The 23,765-nt window shown below is 30.2% G+C and overlaps 1 protein-coding gene across 1 annotated transcript in view; it reads left to right on the top strand.

The window, feature by feature from the left end:
• The first annotated feature begins 3,391 nt into the window (after positions 1-3,391).
• The window catches only part of LOC116433782 (dynein beta chain, ciliary), a 53,824-nt gene continuing 33,450 nt past the window's right edge, over positions 3,392-23,765 (top strand). Inside the window, exons 1-23 of the mRNA XM_031992267.2 lie at positions 3,392-3,517; positions 4,044-4,274; positions 5,165-5,272; positions 5,554-5,767; positions 6,944-7,096; positions 7,384-7,592; positions 8,863-9,096; positions 9,636-9,839; positions 9,925-10,116; positions 10,574-10,786; positions 11,640-11,914; positions 12,160-12,278; positions 12,813-13,130; positions 13,313-13,367; positions 13,881-14,048; positions 14,550-14,625; positions 14,733-14,885; positions 15,442-15,537; positions 15,882-16,228; positions 18,833-18,989; positions 20,601-20,833; positions 21,066-21,355; positions 22,184-22,332. Coding sequence (XP_031848127.1) covers positions 3,392-3,517; positions 4,044-4,274; positions 5,165-5,272; positions 5,554-5,767; positions 6,944-7,096; positions 7,384-7,592; positions 8,863-9,096; positions 9,636-9,839; positions 9,925-10,116; positions 10,574-10,786; positions 11,640-11,914; positions 12,160-12,278; positions 12,813-13,130; positions 13,313-13,367; positions 13,881-14,048; positions 14,550-14,625; positions 14,733-14,885; positions 15,442-15,537; positions 15,882-16,228; positions 18,833-18,989; positions 20,601-20,833; positions 21,066-21,355; positions 22,184-22,332 — 4,320 coding nt within the window. The remainder of the gene's footprint in view (positions 3,518-4,043; positions 4,275-5,164; positions 5,273-5,553; positions 5,768-6,943; positions 7,097-7,383; positions 7,593-8,862; positions 9,097-9,635; positions 9,840-9,924; positions 10,117-10,573; positions 10,787-11,639; positions 11,915-12,159; positions 12,279-12,812; positions 13,131-13,312; positions 13,368-13,880; positions 14,049-14,549; positions 14,626-14,732; positions 14,886-15,441; positions 15,538-15,881; positions 16,229-18,832; positions 18,990-20,600; positions 20,834-21,065; positions 21,356-22,183; positions 22,333-23,765) is intronic.

The raw sequence follows: 23,765 nt of genomic DNA, 5'->3' as shown, positions 1-23,765 counted from the left end.
TTATACATTACCTGGCTCTTAAAGATGAAGTAGTTTTAACTGGCCATTATACATTTTACTCTCTCGGAGGCCGTTTAACACGTTGACTGCCACGGAAAACTTTGGAGTTTCGTGTATCGTTCATTCTTTTGCAGCATAGACGAAAAGGAAACGGTTACTTATTATTTGGTATCGCAATTTTTACGACACTGTTTTCCTGTTATTTATATTATTGAACATTTTCATTTGACATTAGTTCTCTGACAAATTATAATTGAATTGTATTTAATAATATCAAAAACGTACACGAATCAACAAAAAAAAAAATGGAAACAAAGAATTTGATTAAAGAATTTCGATTTTCTCGAAATGTTGATTCGTCGACTTGTGCTATTTTGGAATTCATAGCTTCAATTGTTGTCAAGTAATTTGGAAGCTTCAGTTATCGGTGACCATCATGGCAGTGAACGTGTTGAAAAATTTAATTTTCATAGTACTTCAACGTATTGTATCTTTAAGAAGGAATATTACTCTTAACCTCTTGCCTTATAATAAAGTGTCAGACTTGTGAAGATTTTAAACAAAATTTATCAAGCATAAATATTACTCAATTTTTTTAAAATTCAAATTTAATATTAATCTTCTACGTATTTATTGATATTACAGATTGAATGATTCTTCCAAATTTTTTCGTTATATACTTTGATACATAATTATACATGATCAAAGATAAAGAAATTATGCAACTGTAATATATATTTATTTTAGATTGTATTTCATTATTGCAGAATCATTTCCTATAAGTGATTCGATTGTCGGAAGTGCCATTTTCACCATTTCCTATTATCCTCCTTCCTTGTTCGATTGATACGAATTGCTTTGTATAATCTACAATTCTAATCTGTTAAGAAACCAACTAAGCTCTTGCATAATTTAACGTCCACCACTTCGTTAGATTCTTTATTCCACTGTAGTTTCGTAGCCGCACGGAAGTGTAGACATTTTAGCGTACCGTTGTAAATGCGTTTACAAATGAGAACTCTCGAACGAGCTGAGTAGTCTTTGTTGTAGAGAGAAAGTATCAGTATGCTGACTATGTCGAGCATTTTAGCGCCATTCCAACTGTGTGGGAGAGCAATGATTACTTAATTTTCGATTATTTAACTCTATCGCATAATGTGGTGATTTGTTTCACGTAGTTATGTGCTATTATGTCATGTTTACCTTTTTTGCGCACAACAGATGTAGCAAACATAACGAAGAATGTTCAACGATAATATACTAGTGCTTATTAAATTCTCGCCTCCGATATATCAATTTAAACTGAATTCCAAACATTGACATATAAATTGAAAAGTTATTATTACGATTCGAAGGTCAAGTATCAGTTCCAAGATCTAATTTAAATTTCAAGGTTAAAATGCAAATTTGAGGTAAAATTTCGATGCCCAAATGCGTATCATTACGTAATGATGGTGAGGCATTAATTAGTTTGTGCCAGGACCTTTCACGTAGTCTCTGCTTTGCATAAATGGATAATTCACCTATATGATAGACGTCTACGTGTAATATAATACATCTTGTATCTGGCAACACTTGACAAATTTAAAAACATATGTACCAAAGAACGAATAAATATAAATATAAGTAATTTTAATTATACTTGTATCCTTTTTTTAAACAAAAATATTTTTGTACCTTAATTCAATTAATAATTGTAGTTCTATTTCAAAGTAGTTCATTACTGTACAACTGCTATATATTTTATCAAATTTCATTATATTTATTCATTACAATACATCGATCACATCACTTACATACTAATAAGTACAATTTCAATGCTTATAAAATGTTTTCAAATATATTAACGAGATGCTATATGAAACTACTGTTGAATTAACGAATATTGCCACATTGTTCCGAAGTTGAAAACCGAGTTAACAATCTCATTAAAAATCATGCTTATTTCGATGAAAATATTTTTTTTAGGCACAATTTATTAAATTAATATTATCTAGTTACAAGAATCAATTAATTAAATAAAACTCATTTAAAATATACTTGCTTTTATCATAGTTTGGTTTCCTGTACGCGAGGTGCAAATTGTCGAGCGTCATAAATATGTGCTGCTAATCGCGAGAGTTCCTAATTGAGAATAAATTGGCATACTAGTTAGTAGTAACTGTGCCAGATTACTTTTAATTAGTATTCTTTTGATTAACAAAATGTGTGAATCATAAAATGAAACACGTTGTTTCCTTTAATACAAATAAAATGCTTCTATCATGCACAATTTTTCATGACTAAATTGTATGGAAAAGGGTTAAGCTTGAGGTTATATCAGTCATACGATGCGTTGGCATGCGACATCGCCAAAAAAGGTCAGAATAAGCGAAAATAGGTCTGAAATTTACACGACCGCTTTGCATGTGGCGCGCAAAACGTCCTAATGTATTCGATGCATTTTGAATTGATTTAACTACGCGATCGCTTTCCACGCTATGTACCGCATGTCGCGTGTCATGCACCGGGTACAAATAGCTGTATTATTTACCTGTCCGCTTTCCACGCTGCGTGCCGTCGCGTCGACGTGTGCGGGCCACATGCGACTGATTGCGTTGGGCATCGAAATGTAGGGAAACAAGAAAATGCACTCCTTTATCAGTTTGGTCGGTGTACCGTCTGCGGTCACTTGAATAATTGATTTTTAAATTCAAGGTAAATTAAGTTTCATTTGGTTTTTGGAATTGTACATGACACAATGGTGTCACAAGGTTTAACTCTTAACACTGCTGTTAATTTTGTAACCTACCAGTAACACCAAGCTGTTTTTATAGTACTCTATATTATATATTATTTTTACTATAAACTATACTATAAACTATACTATAAACTATACTATAAACTATACTATAATCTATACTGTAAACTATACTATAAACTATACTATAAACTATACTATAATCTATACTGTAAACTATACTATAAACTATACTATAAACTATATACTATACTATATAATATACTATAAATTATACTATAAACTATATACTATACTATATAATATACTGTAAACTATATTATAAACTATATACTATACTATATAATATACTATATAATATACTATATAATATACTCTATACTATACTATATACTATACTATATGCTATACTATATGCTATACTATATGCTATACTATGTATTGCATGGAAAATTTTTTTTACATTCGATAAACGTCGAGTTTAAGACGTCTTTGAATTTATCTGCCTTTCTTTGCATCGTATCGTCATCTTTTCTGTAAATGTACAGTATGAAAGCATTTGATAATGATCTGTCCATAATGAAGGTCAATTTCAAATACTAGAATTAAGTAGCATAATAAAGAATAAGGTACAATAACGATACAATAAAAATGGTTGATAAAGAAGAGAAAAAGGAAGAAGATGAACGGTTCGAATATATTTATACTTACCTTACGTATACGAGGAAATTGAAGGCTGACAGATGGACAAAAATGATATCAAACGTTGATTTTAAGGTAAGTGCTATATTCGTTCCACTCGTAGAAACATTATCATAGGTTATAAACATTCCCTGTGTAACATTATTTTATTCTATCAATGTCGTAATTTAATTTTTAAATATAGCTATATTTCTCCAACAAATCACATATAACGAATTAATTCAACTTTATAACGAAACTCAATACTTTGTCATTAGAAGTAATATTTACATAAGACGTGAATTTTTTCGAATACTGTTAACCCTTTACACTCCATAGGCGCCTCTCAGTTGTCACACGATTTGATACAGCAAAATTATGAAGTATAATATTTAATGTTAAGTTTCGTGTGATGCGTTAATAGTGAAGTATTAAAATAAAACAGTCTCTTTCTTTAATTTACGCACAATTTCTTATTAAGTAGTTTCAAGAAATGACTATATTTCATTGGAAAGTGTGTTGGGCGTTTTCGCTAGGAAACTCTTGGAGTGCAAAGGGTTAAAATTATAAAAATGTCCTTAATTAAGCAGGAATTCCGGAATTAATTGACCTCTACGCTTAGGATCTTATTACCAAGTTTTTTGGTACACCATCCGAGATGATCCTTGTTTTGCAATTGACACCAGCTGGTCTCTTGGTGCCTTATCTAGAAATAACGCAATCTAAGAGAAAGCAGACGTACTTCTTGAAGAGGCGACCCCAACTAGTCACCGAGGCTAATTACAAGGACTTGCTGATACCGGGTGACATGGCGCCGAATCCGATCGAGGAGTTAGCCGTTCTTGTCGAGGATGTTAGTTCCTATTTTTTACTTAACCCTCTATAGGTCGAATTTATTTTCGTGATTATAAAAAGTGTATGTAGTATAAAACTAATAAGTGTCAACCTATTAATACAAATTAACAATGTATTCAATAGTTTTAATAATTGTATTAAAACGAATATATTTTGTAAGTTTGAAATTACAGTGACATTGAACTTTCACGTCTGAACGTATAAAAGTTTAAGTTAATTAATTCCTTAATTTTACTCGCTAGTTTGCTATGTAAATCAAATAAATGAACAAGATGCCAGTATATTGGTATGTGACTTCAAAGTCACACGAGTCTATAGAGGGTTAAAGTATTTATTGTTAACCTTATTATGACAATACTCTTATTTCCTACAAATTGTAATTGTTCACGAAGGATCAGTTACCGTGAGGTTCTCTAAATCGAGAGCAAAATGTGTGTTAAATAAACAGACAAGAAAGTATAAAAATAGTTTCATAAAAAGACACCTAGGATATAAATTCTAGTAATTAACCTGAAGAAAAGACTTTTATTTCACTGTCTACATAAAATTCCTCTTAAAATGTGGAATTCTTAATGCGTTGTCATAACAACTGCTCCAAGGTACAGTTAGAATGTACATTATATTTATTTATTACAAAGTTATCCAGAGTTTCTCCAAAGTAGTTGAACAACCTTTAACCCTTTGCACTCCAAAAGTGTTCGTTAGCGCGCTTTAAAATTGATTTATTTGGAAATGAAATTTCACGTGAAAAAAGTATCATTCATATGAGTCCTCTGAGAGTTAAAACGTTTTTAATTCCATTAAAATTCTAGATTTATTGTCATTCTTTCAAATAGAAAATGTTCTATTTAAGAAACCTTTCTATTTTAGATTCATTATTATTTCTAGGCATACGTTCCCATTCTATCTAATCCAAGAAATCACGTTGGCTGGCCGGAAGTCGCACGAGCAGACGTAAAACAGCAAATATATAATTTACGAAGTATAATCTGGCAGGTAAAAGAGTATGGTATTAATAATTACTTCAGTGTTTCAATAATCCTATAACAAAGGAAAAAATGGACTTATACTTCATTATAATTAAAGTAAATAAAATTGTTTATGAATCGAGTCCAATACAAATTATATCGAAGTCGTGGAAATAATTATGATTTGCAATTTAAAATTTCCTTAAAGTTATAATATTAAAGATAGTTTTATATTTTTTACATTTTCTCACAAAACACTGATATTAGCAAGACAATGATTTTTCTACGATTGGAAAAATAAATGATTAGGTCAAGGGGAAGATAACAGGTCAAACGTTGCTTCCGATGCCAATGGATATCCAAGATATTCTCGAACGGGAGCATTTATCTCCGATTGATGCTAAAACTCTAGAATTAAAGAGTAATATAGAAAAAATCGTAATAAAATGGGCAACTCAAATTAATGAGATTTTAAACGAAGAGTTCACAAAGAAGAATGGATCACCCGTGCCAGAACAGTCTGGTAATTTCGTGAGCCCTAGTATTTTTAAAATCAGTTACCACATCTAGAAACAAAGTATACGTTTTTTAATTAAATTTCCAATTTATTTACAGACACTTGTACAACCTTTTAACTCTCAAAATATGCGTCATTACTCTTCATAATTTGGTTCCATTTTTATGACATAAATGAATGTCTATATATCTTTGAGAAATAGATAAGCTTCACCCCATATCCTATGATTTCTCAACTATGATCAATCCACTTACTTTGTCATTAATAATTTAGTGAACAAAGATAAAGAATCTAGATACATTCTATATCCAATTTTCCTCCAAAATATAATAGTTAATAACAGAAGAATGATATTTCATTTGAATTCAAAAGAATCGAGTAATATTCATGTTTCTTCAATTATGTTTAAAACCTTCACCATCATTACTTTGTTTAACAGCTTCTAGAATTCGTGTATACATTTCTGTCTATAAATTTTTCAAAATTTACCAGTTCGTAGTGTGCTAGCATAAAAGATTTATTTAGACTGTTTAAAAAAGCACCTAAATATGACTTCGAAACTTTCACATGGCCATGTAGAATGATACTATTTACGTTAAATTATATGACCCGTACCACGTTCGCTGTAATGGTTCTTTGAAATGATTGCCTCAACATCAGTGCCAGCGTAAATCATATTTCATCCACCCACATAGTGCTATGTTGGCATAATTATGTCCAAGAATAAGGTACTGAATTTTTAATAACACGGCAAAAATATCCTTTAAAAAGGAAAAAAGGAAAAATCTATTTTCGTATTTTTAATTATTCATTCACATTTATTTGGAGATGTAGATAGTTGTTTAATGCAAATATTGCTTTGATATTTAATATTAGGACACCTTGTGTAATTTTCAAATTGATACTTAATATTAGGACAAGTTTTATAATTTTCACATTGACATTCAGTATTACGATATCTTACATAATTTTCAAATTCGATGTTTTCAAGTATTAAACGAAAAAATGTTATTGTTTTTATTTATTAATTTTTCCACTTGTACCACTAGATCGGAATCACCGTATATACACGTGCAAGTATTTAATCGGTTTTGTACCTAATTTCTAATATCTTGGATTTGCTTGAATTATTCGAAATTATTTTCAATTATTTTTATTGCATTAATCAATCGATCGTTTTAGAGTTAAATTATTGGAACATGAGGCTAAAAAACATGGAGTCACTTTACCGACAGTTGAAAGATCCGAGAGTAGTCAGCATGGGCATCTTTTTGGAACAAATGGAAAGTCCTTACGCGGAATATTTCAAGAATTTAATAAAAAATGTAGCTGCATGTACGTCATTATTTTCTAACAGTATTGTTATTTTAAAAAAGAAGATTAATTGCTCTCAGGATACAAAGTTCTGGAAGTCGTAAAATCAATGTAAAATATTAAATTAGATTTTTATAACACGGTAGATAAATAATATTTACATAGTATTGATTATATCTTGTTATAAATGTTATTTATAGAATACTGATTGTATTTTGCTTCCTCTAAAAGCCACAAAAAAATGGTTAAATTACGACAATTTTTCGAATGTTTATTGTATTTCATTAAATCATTCTTTTCCAATGTAGCGTTACTCGAAACCAGAGACATAAATTTGTACTTGAAACCACTGGAGTTCTATTTCCGAGAAATCGAGAGTTCTGAATTCAAAGATCTAGGAATAAAATTGAAATCTTTACTGCATTGTGCTTGCTTAATGTGGTCGAACTCAAAATATTACACTCTGGAAAGAATGATCGCCCTGCTACGAGAAATTTCAAATTTGCTGATATCTCAGGTACGCGATTTTTAATGCAAGCAATGTGTTGTGAAATCAGGGTAACAGAGATTTTACATTAAACAAGATTAGTGTGAAAAAATGGTACTATTTCTTCATTGCCAGTTTACTACTACTGTATCACTAATTTACTACTGTTTTAAGTATCAATTATGTCATCCTATGTTTTACTGCCTATAAATGTCATCTAGAATTATGACTAAGCTACAGCTGTGTCGATTAATACATTCAGTATCATAGCGTTCTATTTCAAAGAAAGTTGTCAATGACTTGGAACTCTTAAAAACTGTAATTACGAGAAAAGCTCTTACTCGATTCACGTTTTCTCGTGACACTTTTACTGTATCATCAAATACAAATGGAACCTATTATCGAGATAAAATCTCTGGAACTAACTCAAAATTACTCGTCAGAGTATTTTCATTGAGAAGCTGTTGAATAAATTCGTTTTCTTATTCAAAAGGAATAATAAAAGTCTCGTTGAATCTCTAAAAATGCATTCTGAAAATTTGTATGAAAAGTTGATAGTAAATCTCTTCATGTTTTCGATAGGTAAACCATCAAGTTAAGTGGATAACCCTGTATATTCACTTTAAATGTTAAATATGAGTATGCATAGAAACGACACTTTATGAAATTATATGCAACCCGCGTGAAAAGTTGTTTAGAGTGCAAATAATTTCCTCAGCGATTAAAGTGCAACTGGTTCCATTACCCATGCAAAGTATCCCTCCGACTTCACGAAAGTAAACGTGCTCGGTTTCTGTAATGCAAGCAACTTTTTCATAACAGGTTGTATTCATTCACGGCTGCAATGCTGCAATTTTATCTAGACTTTTACCATTTGAGCAGATGAAAACGATGTATTTCAAATTTTGAATGCAACGTTTAATTTTCCTATTTGTACAAGTTACATTTTATCTTCTGCACCGTTTTAATTTAAGAATAATTAGTTGTAAACGTGTTATTTGTGAATACATTTTTTCACAAGTTTCGATAAATTTCATTTGAAACGAATATAAAATTAAATAATTTATCATTTAAACCATTTTTAAGTAAAAGAATTGTACAATTTTTTGGATGATGCAAATATGTATCTATACGCATACTTTTTTTCATAATAAAATATTATACAACTAAAGAATTATTTTTGTAGATCATAATAATACTCTATTAAAATTATTTTTATCCATACTTAAAGTAAAGACGAAGACGAAATTTTAAAAGATTTGTTCAGACGAAATGGTACCATCTTAAATGTTTTCTGCAGTCAGTGAAGTATATAAATCCGTCAACTTTATTCGAGGGTGACATTGAGGAGAACAAAGCAAAAATATCGGAAGTGATACCCCTCCTTGATTTTTATCAAGACACATTTCGGATGTTTAAGGAAAAAATTGAAAATTATTTTAAGGGACCCGTGGAACCTGTACCGTGGGCATTCCACGAAAAATTAGTTTTCGATAGGATACAGAAGTTTGAAAAAAGACTTAAAGAAATCCAGGTTTGGTAGCATCGTATTATATGTCATTTTACTTTTACTGGTTTTTAAACGCTAGGCTTATTTTTAACCACTTGTCAGGTACTACTTATCCTAGAAATTGTAAACCCTTTTTCATGTTCACCTTGTACATTAAAAATATTTATAATACTTTTCTTATATTAACCCTTTGCACTCGAGTGCTTCTGTCTTCTGAGTCTTCTGTCACTTAGTTTATGCAAGGTATTTCTTTATGTTAGTTGTAAAAAATATCATCGATATTTCATCAGAAAATAATGAATATTTCTTGAGAAAAATATTCTCGACTGCAAAGGGTTAAAAATATTTATAGTAGTTTTTGTATGTTCAAATACATATAATATTTTTAACATTACATTTTCAAAGTAATTTTCTTCTACATATTTCTTCAAAAAACTATATAAACTGAAGTACAGATTAATGGACGTAATTTATTTCTCGTGTGCTCTGAAATTGATATCTATTAAAAAATGTCTTCCTATATTCGTTACACGTATTACACCACTTTCATATTCCGTTCGCAGTCGTTATTTGACGTTGTTCTGGACTACTTGAAATTAGAAAGAATAGAAATGGCGGGTTTAAAAGCAAGATCACTACTTAATATGATCATCGAAATTTACGAAGAATTTATGAAATTATATCAGTCTTTTGGGGACGTGACTTACGAAGCTCTGTCACCTGATGAAACTCAGTTTACTAGAGACTTAGAAAAATTCTTCGTCAAAGTAACTTATTTTTAATATAGAAATGAATATTTTTTAACAATGAAGGGCTTAACCAAATAATAGGAAGCTATCTTTCGTGTAAAAGGTGGAAGAATTTGATCGACGTTTAGCAAGTATTTTTGAACAAGCATTTGCAGAGTGTCACAATCTAGAATCGGCTTTTAAAATTATCTGGATGTTGGGTTCCATTGCGAATAGACCTGTAATTATGTCTCAGTTGTGGGATAATTATGAAAACGTGGTTGAAAGAATGGATAGACATTTCAGCAACGTAAAGGTAATAACATCTATTATTTATTAATAAGTCTAACTTAAAGACAATTTACTTTTCGTAAATTATAAAATAATTTTGTGTTTTTGATGATACTGATCGACATAATGACTACTTACTTACCTGCACAACATTTGTTAGATCAATTTATAGATTTATTCATAAGTTTCGTATTTAAAAAATATTCTTTTAGACACTTTTTGGATCTGATTAAAGTTTGCGACGTATCATTTGTCTAAAAATTTTTGCATATATATAAGTACATTAATTTCCGTAGAATAATGACTATTCGATCATCCGGTGATTGTGTAATGAGTTATAATATAGTTCACTATTTTCAAAAATATTGGTAATTGTACTTTTCGGTACTGTTGCCTGTACTTTTGTTTCATTTAATCCTCTATAAAAACGATTGTCAATGTCCTTATTTTCAACGTTGTAAAAACAATCTATCATTACGCAGATATTGTTCGATGAAAATTTTGTGAAGAGAGACCAACGAGCACTACGTATAGCTGTCAACCAGTATTTCCCACCAGTAGCTGGTGCTTTGTGCTTGTTAATGAAGTTACGTGAAAGATATCATTTTCCAATTGAATGTGCAAAATTGTGCGATCATCCCCTAATCACAGCGAAAATGGAGAGTGAGCTCAAGAGCAAATATCAAGAACTCGAAGTAATTACTAATGAAACTCTAAATATACCGATAAAATATAGGATGATTCTGTAAGCAAGACCCACAATGGCTACAGTCTACAACTGAAGTAACTCTAAAATAGATAAAAATAGTTAAAAATTTTAATAATTCAAATTTTTTCAAATATTCGAAGACAAATATCTGAAAATTACATTATACGAACAAAATTTCTTATAACAATACTTAATTTGACCTTAGTCGTGACGATTATTAGTACGAAACAGGATACAGCTAATGTACTTTTAGAAATTAATATAACTTACTAGGCAAAAAATATAAAAGTCTTAAATATTTAAAGAAGCTATCAGTTCTCGGTATTTAAAGAAATTAAATTTAACATTAGCAACGCAATTGCTTCTATTATTCGAAAATTCCTTCATCTAGACTCCTTTATTTCTTTATTATTTGGGTTACTAGAGGCTTCAATATGCTATTAATGATATATCAATGAATATGCAGATTGACATTAGTATAATGATGCGGGTAAACTTTCTCTATATGTCTGTTAACAATAGAACTACCAATATGTTGATGTTCGACATGTTTTCCATTTTTATCGGACAGCAAAGAGAATTAATATTTAAAACAAATCTTTTTGATACTTCTCAAAATCACAATACTGACTTATATTTACTTCTTTTTTCTTCATTACGTATATATTTTTTAAAGATTCATTAATCGATTGTATAACGATCTGCACGATTTATTTGAAGACAACAAGATGTAGTTTCAAACTTACATATTGTGGATAACGACGTGGATTAACGATAAAAACGTTATAAATAATGTAATACGATAATCATTAAATATATCACTTTTTTATTTTCCCAAGTCGCTCATCAGTCAAAAGGAGCAGCAGATTTACAATGCGTGGGCAGAAACAGTCCCAGATATTACGGAGACATATTTGTCCAAACCATTGTTAAGAGTTGGACACGATAGACAACTGGAAATGAATTTCGATCCTGAACTAACTACTTTGTTGAGGGAAATTCGTTATATGATTATAATGAAGAGGACCGATCTGTCAGAAGAGGCGATTAATTTTTATAACGGGTCGGAGTTCTACTTCAAGAGCACTTACAATCTCAATTTAATTGTAAATTGGTAAGTGAAATGGGGATGCATGTAATATACTTTTTATCAAAATTATAAATATTCCAGATAATATCATTTTGTTTTATAAGATTTATAACACCTAAATTATGAATTTTTATTATTAGTAGTGATTTAATATGAAGTGGTTTCAAACATTTATAATTGACTCTGCTTGGTAATTACAATACATTTGTAAAAATATTGTACATTCGTTTAGTTATTGGAAAATTGTTTTCTAATGAATGTTCTATTAGGTACAACAAAATACGAAGTGAAAGTGTTCCTGTAGAATTTCAATTGGTACAAGAAGAAATCGAAGAAATTGACAAATTCATTGATTATGGCCAAGAAAATTATAATTGGAAATCCAATGGTATGGAAATAGAAAAATATTGAGCAACTAACAGTGCTACTCATTAATCAATTAAAATCTGTTGGATAGTTTAATACATAATATTATAACATAACGATATTATAATATTTAACAATAAATTTTAAGTTAACTATGAATATAAATATTTTAATATTAGTTATTCAATATTCTGAGATTATTGCTGTCTCGTACTACTACTCCTATTTCTACCATTCTAATTTTGGAATTTTTAGAAAACCTAAGAAACTCAAAAGTTTCGTAACATTCACAAAATTGACGATTAAGCAGTACATTCCTTCTAAAATTCTTCGAGCTTCTCTGTTTCATTTTTTTTATTTATGACTATTCTGTGGCTCCCTATACTAACAAATAAAATGAGTATCCTATATTCATATTCTCTCCTCTATAATTTATATATTTTACATAGGTAATATTAGTCTAAATGAATTTCCAAATTTTTTTCTTCTCTTGTGAAAGTTCTACAGTAGTTCACTCTTGTTAACATTTGATTTCTGACAATCAAACGTCTTTTAGAGGTACCGGAATACATAGATAATTTGCTGTCGATGGTTCGGAAATTGCATGTACGAGTGTTTCGAGCACAGGAGAACTTGAAGAATATTATGGACAGATTGTATACCTGGGCAATGATGCCGGTTCTGTATCGCAAGGACGCGAGGGATGAAAATTTATTGTCAATCACAGACAAAGATGATAAATTTGAAGAGAGATACACAGAAATCAAAGAAACTGCCGAAGAACTGAAACGAGTCTTAGAAGAAAATTACAAGTTATATTTTGATCTATTGCCAGAGAATTTTTATGAGAAGGACGAGGCAGAGTTTCAGGATGGTGATTGCAAATTATTATAATTTTATTGCAAAATTATCATAAAACATTATTACAAAATTTTAAGTCTATAACTTAATGGTTCGTAAAAATATTTTGATAATTCATATTTAAATGTGATTGACAAGTTTAATTCTGTATACGTAGAATGCTTTGTATAAACTTGTACTTTTTCCTAATGGCAGATTACCTATTAGAAGAATCAGAAATTTTAGAAGAAGTTGTACAAGAAATGTCAAGGTAATGTGAGAAAAAATGTAAAATGTAACTATAGTCAAAAAATTTATTAACACCTACATACCTCGAAATTTGAATGCAATACTTAAATATTCATTTGAAATAATTTTATTTTCCAAACACAACAATTTATCTTTTGAATATTTCAAGTGGTTCAAATAATCATAATTATCAGTGTTACATTATTATCAAAGTCTAGTTTTTAAAAAAAACTGAAAAAAATAATCTACATATAATTTAATGTGGATATCTTATATATGAACAACTTGTAGTTTATAACTATATATTAAAAATATATATTAAAAATTTGTATTCATAAAATATAATATATTTTGATTCATACATGGATAACCTCATTACCAAACAATTTGCTTAAGAATTTTTAATCAATTGAAAAAGGAGTCCACTGGCGTTCAATCAAATAATGTAATAATTTGGATATAATTACTACTCTTGAAATATAATTCCCTATTAGATTACATTTAAGAAATATATAAAATTATTTAACAATTTTAGTGCAGTGGAGGAGGTGGAAGAGCAATCACCAGGAGAACAGGAGGAAATGGTGGAGGAAGAAGAAGTTGATGAAGAAACGCAAGCACTTCGACGTGAAAAATGGCAGCCTTATCTCACCTACGTTGACAATTTAATTTCGAAAGGTCTCATTCAAGCTGTATCCACAAGGTACGTAGATACCTTGTTTAGTTCCTCTAATTTACGAGAATTTTTAGTTGTTTATCCTTTATAATCGCACATCAGATTACCATTTCAGTGCATGTATTATAAAATAAAAAATTTTCGGTTTGAAAATTGATGAAAATTTTTACTTGTATTGTATCACGAAAATATATATTTAGATTTAAAAATAAATCTGTGATACAGTAATATTTAATCAACAGTTAAACAAGAATAATCTTATTGTGTTTTAATAGTAATATTAATCTGAGTTGTATTACGATTGTAAAATGTCATACATATTTTGAAATTATGCAAAATAGAGCAAAGCAGTAAAATGTTTATTAATTATTTAATATTCATATTAAATATTGAATTATGTCAAAATTTCTGCTTTATCCAATTATCGTTTCTTTCAGAGCTCATAAAAATATTCATATTTGACAAATAAAACTGAATTAAATTTATGAATGTGTAATTTTGAACAATTAATTTTTTACTGTTTCGCAGTATCTGCTATATACTGGACGAAACTGATCCCGAAGGCAACATGTATCCTTTATTCGAGATACAATTGTATTTAGAGGTACGTACTTCATCGATATTTAAAAATTATTATTGTTATATAATTTATATTTATTATTACGAAGTTCAACTTCTTTTAATTATTTCGTTGATTTCGTATATCGATAGAACCCTCGTATCAGCTTTCGACCGCCACTGGAAATTGACAATCCCGAAGGATTCTACAGCTTCTTTGAGGCGCTCTTACTTGACATGATAAAGATGGGTACACTGATTCCTCGCGTCGATCCTCAAATTGCCGAAGAACAAGAGCATTACATGGTACACCATTTCAAATCTTATGCTCTTTTGAATATCTTCAATTCAAATTTCAGAGGAAAATTTGATTCGATTTTTATTCCACGCTGTTCTTGTTTGCTTATTTATATTGATAAATTATACTGAATATAAATAAAATAGATTTATAATAGATAGATAAATAGTTGAACTTTACTGCCATGAAACATCCTTTAATCCTTTGCACTCGAGAGGCGTCTTTCAGTCGCCATTCGATTTAATCCAAATTATAAAATTTAAAATTTAATATTACATTTTATCTAATGTATCAATACATAGAGCATCGAAATAAAATAGTTATGTCCCTTAATTCATCCAAGATATGTCTTCATGTTATAAAAATATCATCTATAATTCATCATAAAATAATGAGTATTTGTTAAGGAAAGTATCCTCGTGTGCAAAGGATTAACAGATTCATGTCGGGATATGTTTTTATACGTTCAACACTAGAAAATCTTCAGTTTTCTTATCTCACGATTGTCTTAAATAACAATTCTTTCAATTGATTCGAATTTTTAGTGGATCTCTGCCTTCGCAGGTTGACCTGACAGAAGAAGATGGTATTGTCTTTATGTTAGAAGAGACTTGCAACAGAGTGAAACTCGCTCTAGCAGATATCAAAGAACACGCTCAGGTGGGATAAATTCATGATTTTAATTACTGTTGCGCAGTGTAGGTAAATATAAATAAATGTAGGCAAAGCATAAGTAAATATTGGGAAATAATTCATTAACACATTAAGCGTCTTGTCAGTCATCGATGATTGATTCTGAGTTACTTTTAAACAATCGTAATATGCTAGATGACCGATGTCGAATGAAGATGTTTAATAACGTAACGATGTTGATAATAGCGCACTGCAAGGATTGCAACGCCAAATAATTAATAATTATCTCTACTCTTCTCTGCTACAAAAGAATAACTTTACAAAGAAACGACCAAGATTTTCGTGGCGCTTAACGTGTTAATCGTTTCCAGATATACGAGGTGTTCAGTTGGTTGTGGCTAGACGACAAACAGGAATATTTAGACTATTTTCTTCAATACGGCCAATACGTATCAATCGAGGATAGAGAGATGCTCGCAGAACATTCAGATTACGTCCCCGAAAATTTGAAACCGAAGAAGCCGGATCTGTCGGATTTCAAACAGGAAATTGATTATTTCATGGATCTGTATCATAAATGCGATCAAATGCCGAATGAACATATCGCTTGCCAATGGCTGAGACTGGATATCAAACCGTTCAAGCAGTCCCTTTTAAATCTCATTTGCAAGTGGGCTAACATTCTCAAGGAGTATTTGCTCAACCGTATCACCACTCAGTAAGTGCTATATCATCATTAGACAACGGATATTTAGGCAAATTCTAATTTTTACGAATATAATTAGAAAGAAACTATTGTGGAAAATGATTACTCTTAACAAATCTTATAACAAGCGTTTCGATATATAAAAATCATTATTTAACCTTTTGCACTCGAAAGGTGACTCTCACTCACCACTTGATGTCATACGGTAAAACTATAATATTTGATTTTTAATATTATACCTTAAATAATACATCAATTTATCTTTGTTCCTCAATATACTTGTGATTTCTCTTTGACTTATTTTCACGAAATATCATTTTTATCTCATCGCAAGATGTTAAAATATTTCTAGTGAAAAACTTCCGAGTGCAAAGGGTTAGTCCTTTGAGGATTGGTGGGAAAACACTTAAATTTAAAATGAATATGCAGTTGATTAAATATAACGCTGCAAAATTAATATTTGCACTTAACAGATATTTAAATTTGTAAAAACTATTTATTTTTACAGAAACTTACGTACATATGATATTATACAATATTTTACATAATATTTATATATTTAAATATCTCCACCTAAAGGTCTATAAATGATACTATCATATGAAGAAAATATGAATTGCATTTATAAAATGAAGAACAAAATTAGTAACTAATCTAAAATTACAACTTGAATGTGTTTTGATGTTTACTGAAATAATATAACACGCAAGGACACGAAAATCTGCATGTCTAAATAATTTTAAAAGTCTCGTGTAAAAAGTCTTGCATCGGAATCAAATACTGACCTTTGGCCTCGAGTAGATTTCACTGAAATTACTATCACGACAATCCCTGTTGGCACTCCTCCCGTGTAGAATTGTGTAATCAAATAGGCAAAACTGGTGTTCGATCACGAATTGTTATTCCAAGAACGTAACAGCCTATCTTACGTATTTTGCAAACAATACGGATAGTTCAGTCACGATTTACGAGAACACCGTGCATGATCAACTTTGCAAAGTAGTTACACGATTGAATTAAAGCCGAACCATGCAAATTTCTTTGGAGAGACAGCTTAAAGCCGGAAACATTTAGAGACACTTACATATATGGAAAAGATTAAACATTCTTTACGTGTCCGCGTTGTAGAGCGCAAGTTATGAAAAAGAATACAAATTTAATGGAAACATTTCATGTACTATATTTGTCATTCTACGTACCACTGAATTTTTCTCAAATAATTGTATGGTTTTGATGATTGTATGTTGTAACTGGTCAAACGATCGGATGCGACATAAAGGTAAATGGAATAATAAATAGTAGAAGATAAATCAGACAATGAATTCTTTTTCATTAAAAGAAGAAAGATAAAAATTGAAGAATTTATTAATCGGACAGTATAAGAAGTGACATAAAATTTAATGAACAAAAAAATGCAGAATTTTTAAATTTAATTTTATTGCTTTGCATCAAAAAGGCCAGTATTGCATATCACCCAGAAAATTGTTGAAAATAGTAGGGTATGGTAAAAATGCTATAAAATATGAAATTATGTAAATTGTTTTAAGAAATTCATGTATAAATGATAAACTTTGATATTTTATTTTTTCAATTAAAAAGATATTCTAAATCTTCCTTGATGCTTCCAAATATGCTTATCATTATTGACAAAAAATGCTCTTGTGAGTTTTTTGTTCATATTTTTGATTGGTTACGTACAACGTTATCGACAAATAGCAGGTTAGCGATTGAAAATATTAAGAGTTAGGAAATAAAATCAACAGAAAATTGGTTGATGAAAGATAAAAACTGACCAATCAAATTCCTCAGCCTAGAGATCTCCCAACGATGTGTTTACATATGTTTTCGAACGTGTTTGCAATTGTTTGAAACGGTTTAATGCTGTTTGACGAATGTTTGAACCAAACAATGAATAACTATTTCGAAAGCGATGTTTGTGAACGTTATGTAACTGCATCACACGAATATTTACGATGTACTCGCCGAACAATGTATGAATGCTCGAAGACTCACGAACGACTAATTTTCTCCGGCGAATGATTTGCGAACGTTTGATGTCCCGAGATCGACTGACTCGAATGAATGTCTGCGAAAGGTCGAAGTGTCACGAACTAACTCACCGATGATTTCTAATTACACGTGTTACACGTGCTGTGTCGTTGTTTTCTAACTGAGTAGTGGTGGAAATCTCTCTTTCAAGTGCACGTAGAAAAGATTAACACGAAACGTACCGACACTTTGTATGCATCTGTCTCTATTGTAACTAATCATTTAGTTATATGTTATAAAATAAAGGTAAACAAGTTAGGTGACAAATGTTTCTTAGTGGAAACAGAAATAAAAGCGGAGACAAAAATTGAAAAATTCATTGGTCGAACAATATAGGAATTGATATGAAGTTAAACAAATGATAGGAAACGCAGAATTTGCAATAAAATTTTCAAACCGTTCAAACGATCGATTTTAAAATTATAAAATAATATAAATATTAATATATATAATATGAAAATATAAAATGTATAAACACATAAAGATATATAAACTGTAATTTTAATATTTTTCATACGTTTCGAGTGAACATAATTAGTTCAGTAATTTCACGTGAATTTCGTTCAGATTGGAAGACTTGGTAGAGTTCTTAACATCAGCGATGGACAATTTTTCGCAATCCATTCAAGAAGATGATTACGACGCGCTTTTAGTCACTATCTCTTACTTGAAACAAATAAGAGATCGACAGTTCGAGATAGAAGATATGTTTGATCCAATCAAGGTGATATATTAATGATGATAATAATTAAGTAATTCTTGACATTAACGATTCGGATGACCTTGAAATATATTGTTAGATAAATATGTTAACAGTCTAGATAAATTTAAACTCAAGAAATTCTTCAAAGCAGCTTTAGCAACAAGTTATTGAGTTTGCGAATAACTAACGGTTTGAACAATCTAGATCGCAAAAAATAATGATTTGATTAACACGTTGACTGCCACAACAATTTTTAGCGTTTTGTATAATAATACTTATTATTTCATAACAAAGACAAATTATATTAGAGATAATAATTATTAATGATTTGACATCACAGCTATCTAGCTATTTGTATTACTAAACATTTTTATTCGACATCAATTTTCTCCTCGCAATTGTTCTCGATTGGAAGTTGAATTACTAATAATATATTTTCTATTGAAGATCCTGATAATGATAAAAGCTAAAATTTGCACGTTAATATTACCCTTCCTTAAATATTATACAACCTTCATCATTATTGTCATTTCAATATTATCCTTCTATAAATAAATTTGTTTACTTTTACGAGGGGTTAGTTTATTTAAACGTATTTATTTAAACATATATACTTTATTGTTATTAATATATTTTCTATTGAAAATCCTAATAATGGTAAAGGTAAATGTCCACGGGGATCGTCGATGACCATTGTGACAGTCAACGTGTTAATCAAGATATACATTACTGTACTATTATTACTCTACGGGCAACTGTGCAAGAAGTGACAGCGAATTGTAAGATTTATATGGCACGTGCCGGGGGACCGTAAAAATACTTGCGTCAAATGTGCGACCATGAAGTTAAATCAATATTAAGGAGATACTGCGCAAGCCAAAATAAAAAAATACTCAAAAGTGAAGAAATTTCAGCAGAGACTTCGTATTCAAAGTATTAGCGATTACAATTCGCTAATTGAGTCTCGAAAGTCAGATCTTTGTCTCCGTCTCTCGGTTTATGTAATACCTACGTCACTATTGGCGCGCATATTGACCTACCTCACGCATGCCATTATGATTGGATCATTTAGAGATATTTTTGATCTTTAGACGTCTCGAAAACGTAGACGACACGGTAATTTCGTCACTCCTGGTTTCCATTTTATTTTAGCTTTACGACCAAAATAAATAGAAATAGAAACGCTCTGTAGAATCTTCATCTTATGTTGTCAGAGTGAATCTTTAATTATTATTATATAACAATATATTTAATTATAATTAGTAATATGACAGAGATTGTACAGAGTGTTTCATTTTTATTCCACTGAGCATTCTCAACGTGTTCTATTATTGAAAATAAGAAATAAATATTATAAGAAGATAATAACAACGGGGAGTGTGGACAGAAACTTTAACAATAATTATTTAAGTATTATTTATTATTTACTAATTATTATTAATTTTTTTATAATATTTGTGAATGCAAAATTAACATCACTGATAAATTCAATATATTAACTTCTGTGTAAACATATAATAATATGATATATTATAATGTTACTATGTATATAAGTATATACTTAAAGTATTTCAATCATTTTAACCTATAGAGAAACGTTTTCTTTTCATTGCTTATTTCTTTTTTTTCTAGAAAACAATAGAACTTTTACAACAATACCAAGTGGTTATAAATCCGAAAATTTTCGACTGGTTGACAGAACTGCCTCATCTGTGGGAAACACTGAAAAAAGTAGCAGCTCAAGTTAAACAAGTCGTTCAGCCTTTAATGACTCGTCAAATCGAACTTCTAAAAAAAAGACTGAGCTACTATGATTTCAAGCAGCAACGTTTTCTTGATAATTTTCATGAAAACGATGTTTTCAGGTAAATACATAACAGATAACTATTAAATTTTGTATATTTTTATGTATTTATAGTATATACTAATTTTCTAATAAGTTGGTCCACAAAAATAATCGTATATGTATACTTAAATGCGACGTACTATATATTAATTTTACAGTCGGTACAGCAAAATGCGAAAAGTCAAATGACAACAAATGATTGAAGTTGGAAAATAATTTTCAGTTAAAATTATAGTGTTAATTGTTTCTAGTCCCGAATGTACCGATCCCTACGAAAAATTGAATAAAATTCGCAAAGATGTTGTGAAATTTCTAAGCGAAGAGAAGAATCTGAAAGATCAGACTGTCATTTTTGAACAAGAAATGCCCGAGTTCAAAGTAAATCGGCAAGTGCAAAGGGAAATGCAATTTCTGAAAACGTTATGGGATTACGTGAATGTAATCAGCACCAGCTTAAACGAATGGAAAAAGACCACTTGGAAAAAGATCGATGTCGAATGGATGGATCAAGAGTGCAAAAAACTTCTCAGAGAATTAAGACGTGAGAATTTCTATCGTCATTGTTTTATATTTTATTCTGAAATGTTTTTATTAATATGCTACATCGAGTGACTCTCTATAGACCCATGTAAATTTGAAGTGACACATCAATATACTGGATTAAATCGATTTATTTAATTTTTATCGCAAAATGACGAATGAAATTAACTAATTAATTAACTTAAACTTTTATACACGCAGACTTAAACGTTCAACGTCACTGTAGTTTCAAACTTACAAAATATATTCGTTTTAATAAAATTATTAACACTATTGAACACATTGTTGATTTGTAGGCATAGGTTAATATTTATTTATTTCATACTGTATACATTTTTTTATAGTCACGAACAAAAATTCGGACCATAAAGGGTTAACTAATTATTAGACCGCATACCATTATGCATTTATGATACTTGAACATTTATAGAATACCACGAAACATTTATATTATAGTAACAACTATTAATAACTTGTCTACTTTATTTTCATCTTAAAGAATGTTTTAATTGACAAAATAAGTTTCTTCCTCGTTTTAGTTTTTATAAAACCAGGGCCGCGCCAATCAGAGAGTGAAAGGGGTGCACCACTCCCGGGCAACAACATTACATAGGTCTGCAAACAACAAATATTTAATATTAATTTTATGCGCCTAATATCTAATTTGAATTGCACAATGCAGTATAATCATTAATAACGTGGAGATATATACAAGTTTGCATCCGAGTTGCAAATAACTTTGGCGCGTCCCTGTATGAAACAATCCTTGAATACGGGAACTTGCATAAACCTCTTTATTAATTACTTTCACGAACACCCCTTTTTTTAGAATTGGACAAAGACATACGCGGTTGGAAATTGTACGCGGACATTGAAGCTCAAGTGCGAAACATGATGGCGTCGTTAAGAGCAGTCTCGGAATTGCAGAACCCGGCAATTAGAGACAGACATTGGAGAGAATTAATGGCAGAAACCCGGGTAACTAATTGTGTAATTAATAGTGGTTCCATTGTGCCGTTGAAAACACTGGGAATTATGAGTTGTCCAAACAAAATTAATACGTTGCATGTCGTGGAGGTTATCGATGACCGACGTTCGACTTGCCCAAGCCGCCAGACAGTGATGACTGCCGACTACTGTCGCGAACTTTCCAATATAATCAATGATGTAACATAAAGCGTTGACATTCAGTAAGATAAATACGAAAAGTAAAATTTCAGTATTTGAGTGCGACGGGTCCTTGCGATAACCCGGTCGAAAAGTGCCAAGTGGCGCTGTCGGGCTTCTTTCGTTTCAGCTCAGAAACTGAATTACTCTTTCTTACTTTTTCATAAAAAATTCTAAATTCTATTATCTTTAGAAATCTGAAATTCCTAGAATTCTGAATTCTATTATTATAATTAGAACTCTATAATTCCTAGAATTCTAAATCTTATTATCTTTAGAATTCTACAATTCCTAGAATTCTAAATCCTATTATCTTTAGAATTCTAAAATACCTAGAATCCTAAATCCTATTATCATTAGAATTCTAAAATTCCTGGAATTCTAAATCCTATTATCCTTAGAATTTTTAAATTTTTTAAATTCTGAATTCTGCTATTATTATTAGAATTCTAAATTCTAAATTTTAGATTGCATGTTTTGACTAGTACTTAACATTTTTCCATCTTTTGTTTAATAGTACAGTATAAATTTAAAATCGAACTAAAAATGAAAAGAAAATTGTTTTATGAATACCTTGAAAACAACAGCCAATTAGTACATACATGTAGTACGAGTGAAATTATTTAGAATATTGACTTTGAATACATGAAAATCAAAGAAGTCAATAAGATTTCAAGGAATTCCTTTAACTGCAAGCAGTAATTAAAAAAATTGCACATCGGTCGATATAACATACCATTTCATTAAATCATGCCCGATAACATTAATTCGATTGAAATCATCGACAATATCTCTTCCTTTGAAGATCAATTTCGTAATCTTCGCTGGCAGAAGTGAATCATAAAAAGAGAAATCCTACAATCATCCGAATCGTGTAAAAATTGATGTTCGGGTTCAACTTCGTACAATCTTACATCTGTATTTTATTTTCTTTAACTGGGACAGATCTGTGAGGGACCTTGGTCTTAATTGCCGCTTCAAGGCACGAAACCTGAATTGTTTCAGAGGTTCAGTGTGTAAGCACTCTCGTGTTCTTTCGCATGTTTGTGCGTTAAATGTTCACGGGTATAGATGAAGCGTATGGGACAAAGTGAAACGAATGAGTAAGCGAGTGTTTAAAGAATAGCAATGAGAACGGTGCAAGTAAGATAAGCATATAAGGTTTCGCGTTATTCGTTATGGAAACACGTAAAGAGCACTGACCCCTAGCATACACAGTGAACATTTGATAATTGCAACACTAA

The sequence above is a fragment of the Nomia melanderi genome, chromosome 14 (assembly GCF_051020985.1).
Source record: "Nomia melanderi isolate GNS246 chromosome 14, iyNomMela1, whole genome shotgun sequence".
Classification (NCBI taxonomy): domain Eukaryota; kingdom Metazoa; phylum Arthropoda; class Insecta; order Hymenoptera; family Halictidae; genus Nomia; species Nomia melanderi.
Note: the sequence above shows the minus strand (reverse complement) of the source record. Positions and strands in the feature narration are given on the sequence as shown.